The sequence below is a fragment of the Halyomorpha halys genome, unplaced genomic scaffold (genome assembly GCF_000696795.3).
Source record: "Halyomorpha halys isolate HHAL.00 unplaced genomic scaffold, Hhal_1.1 Scaffold106.1, whole genome shotgun sequence".
Lineage (NCBI taxonomy): Eukaryota > Metazoa > Arthropoda > Insecta > Hemiptera > Pentatomidae > Halyomorpha > Halyomorpha halys.
Genome location: NW_027111449.1, coordinates 2,195,342 through 2,207,137, shown reverse-complemented (window position 1 = coordinate 2,207,137; position 11,796 = coordinate 2,195,342). Strand labels below are relative to the sequence as shown.

General features: G+C 28.8%; 1 protein-coding gene across 1 annotated transcript in view; it reads left to right on the top strand.

Moving 5' to 3' along the window:
• The first annotated feature begins 4,981 nt into the window (after positions 1-4,981).
• Positions 4,982-11,796, top strand: part of LOC106677679 (alanine aminotransferase 1) — a 15,900-nt gene continuing 9,085 nt past the window's right edge. The window contains exons 1-4 of the mRNA XM_014415740.3: positions 4,982-5,384; positions 9,071-9,269; positions 10,368-10,498; positions 11,632-11,745. Coding sequence (XP_014271226.1) covers positions 5,139-5,384; positions 9,071-9,269; positions 10,368-10,498; positions 11,632-11,745 — 690 coding nt within the window. The 5' untranslated portion in view covers positions 4,982-5,138. The remainder of the gene's footprint in view (positions 5,385-9,070; positions 9,270-10,367; positions 10,499-11,631; positions 11,746-11,796) is intronic.

The following is an 11,796-nucleotide window of genomic DNA, read 5'->3' as shown; positions in this document are numbered from 1 at the left end:
AGCCATTTATCTTTTTTGCAGGCAACATTACGGATTTATTTAATAAGGATAATTTTTAGAACTCTTGGGGGAGGGAGGGGGGCAACAGAACTCTCAACAGAACTTCCAAAAAACGAAAAAAAAATTTTCCAAAAATTTTTGACCGCACATTTTTGACTTATGAAGTCGTAGAAATTAAAAATTCTTGGAGTTCTAGTAGCTCCTATATGGGATTTAAAGATTCTAATAAAAATAAAAAAATTGAGTTATTTAATACAAAAAAATACCAATTAAAAATTACGCGCGACTTTTGTGCATATTTGACACCGAATATTGTTTTTTTCTGAAAACAATACGGTATTATTCCATTAGGATAATTTTTAGAACTCGCAGCGGAGCCAACAGAACTCCGATCAGAACTCCTGAAAAACAAAAAAAATATATACGGAAGAGATATACGGTCCGATTTCGGCAGATTTTTTCGACTTAGAAATATTTTTGGGCGAAATTTTTTTTTTGGTTTTTCAGGAGTTCCGATCGGAGTTCGGTGTCAAATATGCACAAAAGTCGCGCGTAATTTTTAATTGGTATTTTTTTGTATTAAATAACTCAAATATTTCTTTTTTTTATTAGGAACTTTGAATTTTATGTACGGGCTACTAGAATTCTAAGAATTTTTAATCTTTAAGATTTCACTGGTGGAAAATTCATGATCAAAAATTTTATTTCGTTTTTTGAGAGTTCTGTTGGCCCCTCCAAGAGTTCTAAAAATTATCCTTCGTAAATAAATCCGTAATGTTGCCTACAAAAAGATAAATGGCTGCGTAGTTGCACAAAAATCTTGCGTAATGTTTAATTGGTATTTATTTATATTAAACAACATAAATAATTCTTTTTTTTTTTTTTTTTATTAGGGACTTTGAATTTTATGTAGGAACTAATTGAATGATTAGTAATTATTGGTTTTGTACAGGACGGGTGATATTCTCCAATCCGTCCACAGTGGACAAAATCAAACCCATCCTGTATTAAATCGGACTTGATATATATTTTATATTATAATTGGATATCAACTCTTTGCAAACTAATTGAGCTTTTGGCTCATTTCTAAGCCATTTTCCAGAACATCTGTTTTTACATTTAACAAATTTCGAGCCAAGTTAAAGTTATTTTGACATGAAATTTTTGTTGTTAAGAAGTACTTACAAAAGCCCTTATTCATGTACCAAAAACAATTACATACAACAATTACAAGTTTTGAAATTAGGTATCCAAAAATAGACATATTTCGAGGTTTTAAATTATTTTTATGAAAAGTTGTAGACCTATTTCACTTATCTAAAGCACATCTATAATGTACTTTATTAAAACCATATTCAAATTTTATATTTAAAAACAAATTAGGCACCTTTATAAATTTTCATAACCATCGTTTTACATACAGATTTTGTTTAAAAACATTTACAATTTGTTTATACTATTTTCATCTAATTATTGGATTGAGCAAGTCCATTTATAATTTATTTCAAAAATGAATATTTTATTTCTATCATTACTGGACTACATGTTAATTATTTGCTCTACCAAACTAGTCAAAGTAATAATTAATATATTTCCTTTAAATCAAATAGTCTTCTGAAACAAATCATTCAAGAAACAAAAATACAGTTTGAATTCAATTCCGAACTATGCATTAAATGTAGCTTTGGGGTCGGAAACCTCTTTTATGAACTTATCCACTTTTGACTCTCTTAGTTAATAAAAATATTAATTCGTTATCAGTTTTAAACACGTATCACTTTTCATAAGTGGCGATGCCACACTTGATATTTTGACATGGGAATGGGACGTGTTTTATAATCGAACATTCTTAATCGAAAAGAGTTGATAATGTTAAAATTAAAATTAAGCACCTCTTTTCCCAACGATGTCAAATTGAAATTTCTTATCTACTTAGTTGATTATGGTAAGTTTATTTTGATAAATAGAACATTCTGTCTGACATCATTTTTTAGATTTATGGATAGTTATTGTATATTAATGTTTTAATTCACATGACAGATAGAATTGAGTGGGTTTGTGTAATGTTGGCAGAATTAGGTAGAAATCCTATGATTGATTAAGCGTTACAGTATTATTGAATGATCGCCTCCTTCCAATACAGATAAACTGCTAGAGAATTCATATGCTTTCTCATGATTCCATGGTTTAATTCCAATAAAACAACAACCACTTTGAAACAATGTCCGAATGGCTCCTTACTAGAATTTAAAATATGGTTATTGAGCCATTTCTAACCCAATCATCATAAAAAAATTATATTGTTTTTATAAAAATAAAAAATGTATAGAACAGTAAAGAGCAATGTACGTTACAAATTTACAGCAATTTACTCAGGAAATTAGGCCAATATATGGTTAATACGGCATCATCAGTCTGTAATCCAAACTGTCAGCTTTACACAAAATGGAAATACGTCAAATACTTCGACCATTGCGATTTCTCCTAACCAGGCTAACTATTGGGCGACGAATTATTGGGTGCATTGAACTTGCATTCATTCACCTTGCCATAGAATAAATTAGAATTTATTTCCACTAAAACTTTAAAATTTATATGATATGACTTAGTTTAATAATTGCATTCTAATGAGTGAAACTCGAGCAAGAACTCTGACCGCTCTAGAAAATAGAAATGGTGAGCACAATTGAATTCTATGTCGTTCCCTGCAACTAGTTTGTTCTTGGTTACAAATCCAGAAGTAAGTAGTAATGTTTCTCACAACCTTTTATTAAAAAAAAAAAATTATATTTATCCCATTTTGCAAGGAAAATTGAAAACAAAAATCAATAAACCAGAAAAAAATAATGACAAAAACTTTCTCTATTTTTATTACTAAGCATTGATATTAAATACTAAAACGAGAAATAAATTTTGTGTATTTTTTCAATATTTATTTTTTGTAAAAATTCTCAAAAAGTACTTTTATTTTTATATTGTCTTGGGTGTCATTAAAGAAAAAAAATTCAAATAGAAATCAAACTATTAATTGTGAGCCAACGTTTCACAACACTTTGCAGGGCTTCATCAGAGCTAAAAAAATACAAATATCTTAAGTAAAAGAATAGTTAACATGAAATAAAAGTAAGCTTAGGTGTGACTAAATATGATATAAAATATGTGAAAATTTATACAAAAATGAACAAATTAAATTAACTTTATTCATTAAATAAATTAACTTTCATCATTAAATGAATTAACTTTGTTCATTTTTATGTAAGTTTTCACTCATTTTATATCATATTTAGCCACACCTTAGTTCACTTTTATTTCATGTTATCTACTCTCCTACTTTGTTGCATTATTTTAGTTGTTTGTAGTTGCATTTCAAGCCTAAGGTTCAAAATCGTTCCAGCAATTTATAGTTGTCTATCTCAAGTGAACGTCCTAGGGGTCAGAATTCTCTTCCCCCTCCCGTCGAAATTACAAAATAACTTTTCTTCATTTTGATTGTTAAAATACAGAATATTTTTTCATTTTGTTCCTTAAAATGTAATGTAATATATATTAATAACTAAATTAATAGATGAAAATAATTTATTTTATTTTGTATTTTGAAATATTATATCTGAAAATCTGTTCAACCCTAATTGGGAAATTCTGTCAAAGTTGTTGGAAGATTTTTTTTTATACCCTTCCCCTCAATCCCAATAAGTTGTTGCAGTAGCATCCCTGAGTATTGGTAGAACACAGCTTCTATGAGACAGTACAATCATATCATGATTTTCAATACGATACTATTTGTTGCGGCCAACATATGGTCCACAAATCGATAGTTGGAACATGTTATTTTTATTAAGTCAAGAACAAAACAACTACTCTCTATTGTTTTTTATATTGAAAATAAACAGACAACTTCTTAACGTCTCACTGCACACACACATCGTCTCCTTTAACTACTCACTACGCACTCTTAGTTGCCAGCATTCTGGCAATCTTCGCCAGCTAAATCATCTTAGCCACGGCGGGCGGACTTCTTCAACTCATCCTCCAAGAGGACAAGGCGGGCGTCCCTTTTGTCGATCTACTTCCACGAGAATATCCTCTCAGAACAACCACAACCGGGGCCCCACCAATCACCGGTGAAATAAGACTTTTTTTCTCTTTTGTTCAATTAATTTTATTTTGTAATATTATTAAGCTTTCTTTTTTTTTCTAGTTGTATATTATGTGTTCCTTTTTATTATGTTTACTTATTTAAAAATATAAAAATAACAAAATTCGACTATTCTTTTCTTTTCACGGTTGAGCTAGTAAAGGTTCCTTTTGAACCCCTACCCGCCGTAACACTATTACTATATGTTTTTGAATAATAGTTAAAATTGTTCAAACTACATTCAGTGGGTAAGCCAGAGGGGAAAGTCCCGAGGGTCCAGACTTACTTCCCCTTCCTCTCAAAATTAGAAAATATTTCTTCTGTATTTTGTTTGATAAAATATAGAATAATTTTTTATTTCTATCCCCTGAAATAATATAATATAAAAATATACAAACTAAAAGATAGAAGAATCTGTTTTCTATTGTATTTTGAAATATTATTTTTGAAATTCTGTCAAACTCTGAATGGAAAAATCAGTCAAAATTGTTGAGAGATTTTTGATTTTGCGCTCCTAAATCCACCAATACGTTTTGCAGCAGCGCTCCTAAATATAACTACAGTTTTTTTAAGACAATACAACAATATTAAGAATTTAAAAAAGAGCGCTTACATTATTGTATTTTTTTTTTGGTAATTTTAATTCAAAACATTCTTGGCTGATGGAAAAAAAAAGTTATAAATAAGTGATACTAAAAGTATTACAAAACAGACTAAAATTATGAATGTAAAATACCCTAGATTAACCTTATTGTTGTTTTTTTTGCAGCAAAACTGAGATAAATAATTGAGCTTTAGATAAATTTGTGTTATCAGCTAAGATTGTGATAATTTCATTGGCTGACGTAGGTGCCAAGAAATCTATGCAGCAAAGGATCAAAGTATTTTCGTACTGTGCAGTGTCTGGTTAGGCTAGTGGAATATTCCAAGTCTTGCGTTTTGGAATATTTGGCACTATTAAAGTATAACAATTTTTGGTGGAATAAAAAAAACTCACACGTCAATGAATAACTTGAGGCAGTTGGCTTTATCAGCTGGGAAGGGGGTAATGGGAGGTGTTGTTACGAGACCTTATCTGTCCCGCGTAAGTTCTCAGTGGTCGATCATCAGTCACAGCAGGTTGTCAGATATGTCCTGTTCGAAATGTCTTACTGTAGACAATATGAACCCTTGTATAAAGAAAATGGAATATGCTGTCCGAGGACCTCTAGTTATCCGTGCAGGAGAAATAGAAAAGGAGTTGAAAGAGGTATTTATGAAATCTGATTTTAAATATCCCTATACAGAACAAACTATTTCAATTCCTGAATCACTTCTAAAAACGTTAGCTTGTTAAATGAAAGCTAATTTGAGGTTTTCTTTTTTATAACCTGTTAAGAGGTTGCAACAAACAGCTTTTTATTTTTACAATAAAAAGTGTGGTTAATATTAATTATGAACTTGGGCTTTTATTTATAAACATTATATTTACATTGTGGATTTTATTTCAAGCTATTTTTTACATTTATCTTTAAACTAAAACCATTTTATTATAGTTTAGTTGTGATATTTTGTATCATAATAAATCTGATTTGTCAAAAATCATGAAAAACTTCATTATGGTCCAAGGGTCCCACTTGATTTTTTTAATGATAGAATATTTGATGAATTTGCATGAAGCAAGTTTTCAATTGATTCAGTTGATGTAATTGAATAAATGATTTTATTGTTTTAACTAGAACTTAATGATTTTCAATGCATTTATGCATTTTCACCTACTTCTTTGGGTGAAATAATAATATTAACCCGAAATAGCGGCTAAATCAATTGGAAATGAGCCTTGTTAATTTTAATTGGGGTTTAGTCATTACTTAGCAAGGAAATTTTGTCATCTAGGTTGCTTGCTCATGTGCAAGCTAGCTGGTTTTTGTTAGCCATTACATTATAATTACTTACAAAATCAATGGAATTTTCTATTCTATTCAGAGCGAAAAGAAGTTACATCTTCGTTCTTTTTTTCTTGGCTTTTTAAACATTATGCTCATTACAGCTTATGTACAATATAGTGACTTTTATCTCATTTTTATGGCAAGTATACCCTAGAATTTAAATTTGTTGTGTTATTTTTACAAATAGGATAGTTATGTTCTTGGTTTTATTAATGGTTCATAAATCATTGAAGTTTACATATTCATATGGATCAGTTTTACTGTAATTTTTTATTGTATAAATGCAGTCTTTATTTATGAAAATTTATTTTAACCAAAAAAATTATTTCTAGTTCAGTTTATTAATTTTGCTGAGGTCTTATTGATTTTTTTACATGAATGTTTTAGTGTATAGTGACCATCAAGAATTGTTTGGTAGAGAGACTATTTTGATTTGTGTACATGAATCTGCTAACTATATGGTTTTGTTAAAAAAACATTTAGTAGATACGCACTACATACCAAAGTTATGTACGATCATATTTTGTTTCATTTACAGTTACAGAGAGAGTAATAATTTATTTAGTAACTTTTTTGCCTAAACATAATTTGCTATGTTACAGAGTTCACTAATAATTCACATGGAAAAAAATTGAATGTAGAATACACACAATACTAATTAATGTAAATACCTTTAAAATTCATGAGAAGAGGGTTAATTGATCTAATGAAATTAATGAAATAAAATGGCCCATAAATGTTGTAATACTAGTTGGACCATCTTCATTCATTTTTAAAATTTAGTATCAATTAGAATATTAATTGTTAGTAAAATTTTCGTCAACAAATAAAAAGGTTTTATTGGCAATATAATTATTCCATTTTAATGAATGTTTAAGTCCCAAATATTTCCTACAACGTCCTTTTCTTTTTGATCACTAGGATTATTGAATCTTATTTACCTCCCCCCCCCCATAACCTCTCTATTGATTTTTTTTTTTTCTAACCCTTTATTATGCTAGAATAAGGATTATTAAAAAATACTTATTTATATCTCTATTAGTTGAACTATTTACTAACAATTTTTTTTCAATGACTATGTCAGCGAAAATGTTTAGAATTGATATTTCCTAGTGCCGGTTATGTTAATTACATGCCGTTGCATACAAAATAAAGGAATTGATGTGCCCTTGACATTATGCTTAGCCCTAGTATATCTTGAACATTGAAATATCTTGTTATAATTTATAATGATACATATTTAATTTTTTTTATTCATGAAAAATTAAAAATTATTTTAATGTACATCTAGTTTAAATAGAAAATGGATATAATATAGGAATCAGATTAGATAGTATGCAGCCTTCATAATACTTATGAAAATGGTTTAAGCTCAGATGATTTTTCTTTCTTTAAAATATGACTATTACAAGTTTTCTGTTACTGTACAAGGTTTCTGTGTTGCAAGTACAACTTTTTTGCCTAAATAAATAAACCTAGAAACATAGATTTCAGGCATGGAAAAAACAAAACTCTTATTGAGGATTGGCATTAATAAACCTGCTAAGTGCAGAATTATTGATATGTGATGTGTTTTGAAGATATACGGGTATCATTTTGAAAATTTTCTTAGATTTACAAAACATCAGTCAACTAAGGAACCTTTTTATGCATTCGTAAGTTATGCTTGGTAATGAAAATTGAAATTTGTTAGTATATTTCGGAAATTTCCGAATGAGTATGTCCCAATTAAACAGGATTAAATATACTATAAGAAGTACTAAGGAAATAAAGGAGTTCATTAGGATTCATTCAACACTATCGCTCTTATATAGAGGAGTAAAATAAGGTGGTTGGGTACTAAAGTACTGAAAATTAATGTGGTGCAGGTTGTTAGGGAAGATATTAAGTAGATTTAGACTTCATTTAAGGATGCTTTAAAAAGCAGCCTCAGGTTGCTGCATATGAGATAAAAAAGAGTGGCTAAGGAGGATTGTTTAAGAGGCTGAGAAAAAAGGGGAATAAGTTCTCTCAACCAGTCAAATGTTTAAGGCCACCTCAATTTATTGAAGGAAATACCCAGAATACATTTTGGAATAAATAAAATTAAGCTAAAATGGCTCCTCAAGTTAAACCTTATTACAGCAAAAACACACAAAATAATTCCTAATTCAGAAATAAAATTAAGGTTTAACTGGTGACTTAAAATTTACAAACACAACTGTTGAGCTGGAGTTCTAACAGACCCTACCTTTTTTTTTATTAAAAATTAACCCAAGTCAATAACCTTTTAACATGTCATATTTTAACTTATTCGCAACAAGAATACATAGTAAAGAAATAAAATTGACATTTTACTAGTGAGATAGAATTTTCAACTTTAAGATTTTTTAGTTAAGTAGGTAGTGAGTTTTTAAGTTAGTATTAATTCTAACATATATTTTTTTTTATAAGATGTTAATTAATAACTGGATTTGGTGAAAAAATTGTACTCGTTTTTTTTTTTTTTTAATATTGTGATTTTGACCTAAATAATTGATAATGGTTAACAGAATGGAGATGCAAACTTAATACCTTTTTACTTACTTTGTATAAAAACAGGAAATACAGATAAAAGCAAATATAGATGATTGGGAAATTAACTATCATCTTTGCAAGATTTTTCATAAAAGAACTACTGGTCCTAAACTTTGACTGGCAGGGAAGCTATTTTTGAAATAGAATTTCCTCTTTAATATTGGCTAAAATACAACTATTTTTGTCTGAAGTTTGGAGTTCAATATAGAATTAACAATTCTTCATCCTTTTTATTTGTTAAGGTTAGGAAAAAAAATTGGTGGAAGTATTATATCCATATATTACACAATGGAAATTCATCGTCACTCAAATTGAATTATTGGTTTAAAAACTGATTAAAAAAAAAGAAGTAGTAATAAAACTTTAAAATCTATTTGTATTTATTTGTTATTTTTCCATTTATATATATTTAACTGTAAAAAAATAAACTAATGCCAATCCTTTTTGACAGGGAAAGAAGAAACCATTTGACAGGGTCATTCGGGCTAATATTGGTGATTGTCATGCTGTTGGTCAAACTCCTATCACTTTTATTCGTCAAGTTTTGTCTCTTGTCACATATCCTGCATTATTATCTGACCCTAAGTTCCCCAAGGATGCTAAAGAGCGAGCCGAAACGATTCTCAAAGGGTGTAGAGGATCTTCTGTTGGTATGTTTTTTTATTTGTATTTTCTTTAAACTTTATAAGTTTTTTATTGCCAGAATGTTAGAAATGACTTAGTCAACCATTTTAAGCTGGAGTAAGTTTGTAATTAATTAAGAAAAAGGCTGCAGTTATATGTGAAGCCATGATATTACTAACTGTATTTTCAAATATATTGACTTTTGATCAAATATTCCTCATTTTTAATTAATATATATGTATAAAATTTAATGTCTGAGGGTAGATGATGATTTGATTTACTTCAGATTCACTCAGTAGTATAACTCCAACTAAATTTTGTCAAAAAGGGTCAAGCATATAATCCAAATTTCATGAGAAGATGGTCGGGGTCTGGTCTGCAAAAAAACTTATTTATTTGTGCCGGCATTTTGATCTGATTTCAGGTCTTCATCAGGGCTGAAAAAACAAAAAAAAAATTACAACCATAACTTAGAGAAACGTAAAATGTATGAAAGAAGATGATATACATGATAAAATGGGGAAGAAAGAAGAAAGAAAATGTTACAATGGGCAAAAGATGCACAGTAATATAGATGAGTAAAGAAATAAGCTAAAATAAATATGGATTGTCTGGAAAAAGTGAATAAGAAGAAACATGGGAGAGGAGATATGGAGAATAGGAAACAAAGAAATATTAGAAACAAAATATTTTCATTTCTAATATTTGTTTCATTCTTATTTTTTTACTATATGTTGTTTTCTTTCATACAATTTATTATACTGATTTAAATTGTTTTTTTTGTTTTTTTTAAATATTACTTTCATATCTTATTGCGTTAATTCATTACTCATTTACATTTTCTCCATCCCCAAACATCTTCTCATATTAATCTATGGTCAATTACATATACCTCATTATGAGTCAATATTTGAATTTTATCATCCCTCTTTCACAAGATTACATTTCATTTGTTTTATTTGCCAATACTTATACATTGTTTCGCAAGCTTAATAATTTCAGGATTTGTTAAAGAAAAATATATTAAATATCAAATAAATGTTACACATACCCCAGATAGTCTTGTTTTCATAACCGGAAGACTGAGTGTACTTTTTTGTAATGTTTGTAATCAATTATTTTAGGTTCATATACTGATTCTGCTGGCATTGAGGTCATCAGAAAGCATTGTGCTGAGTACATTACAAACCGAGATGGTACTCCTTCAGATTGGCAGAACATCATACTTGGAGATGGTGCTTCAAATGCCATTAAGGTTAGAAGATGTTACACAATGTATTTTGTATTATTGTCTTAAATTTAATCAACTATAATTGAAGTGTCTAGTAATGAAATAAACCCATACTATTCTTTACTGTGCATTTAATTGGGCTCAGTTCTCTATTTATATTCATTTACTTTACAATTTGCCTTTTCCTCATTTCTTACTTCTTTATCTGCAGTATTTTTCAAGATTCATTCTGTTTTATTGAAGATTTCTTTTTCACTTTCTGCATGAACCAGCCTAAATCTTTTACTTCATTCCAGTGGAAAGCTTGACATGAAATATATCTGAAATCAATCTAATTTTATCATTTCATTAACTTGTTCCTAGTACATGTACCTATGACCCTTTAAATTAAAGTACCTTTGCTTTCTTTATTTTCTAGAAATGTTTTTATCTATCTCCTATCATCTCATCCTTTTCATTCATTAAAACATTATTTCTAAGATTTTCATAACAGGACGTGTATCAACTAGATGTTTACAGTTTTCTAGAGAAAGTATGTACATGATGATTTGAAATTTTATCATTAAATATTATGTTAAAAGTAAAGGAAGATTTATGTTGTTAAACTGTACACCTTATGATAAATCTGCAATATTACTTAAAAATAAACTAAGGACATTCTTTCTTGTGTCACGCTATCTGATTTTTTTTTGTTTACGTTGGAGTTGTCAAATGATGGAATCTGGGGTGCTCCTTTCCATGTCCCTATAAACTAATCTACTAATCTTAACTGAAGCATTCTTGGCATAGTACAGTCTCTTTGTGGATAGGGAGTGTCGGTTTTTTGTTTGAAGAAAAATTCCTCAGATCATTAGTGCCTCTGGAAACGGGATGTTCTTCTAAAGTAATTATTCAAAACCATTCTGCTTTTACTGGATTGTTATTCTTCTATAGGAACTAAAACTAATCAACCAAACTGTCAATTTTAGCTGCTGCCAATTTTATATTTTTGTGAAAAACTAAAACCTCTTGAAATATTATCTATTTGTAATATCTGTAAATATATTTATTTAAGTAATTTGCTAAGAAGAAATGTCTAGAGAGCTCATAGATAATGACTGAAAAGTTTATTTTAATGTATTATTACTGTTGTAATGTATCTTTATTTATTTTTTCAGTCTGTTATGAAACTATTGATATGTGATGTAGATGGCAAGAAAGCAGGTGTCATGGTGCCTATTCCTCAATATCCACTCTATTCCGCTACTATCTGTGAATTTAATATGCATTTGGTAAGTTATATTGGAATTGTGTTTTTGGGAATTAATGATATGAAAATATAT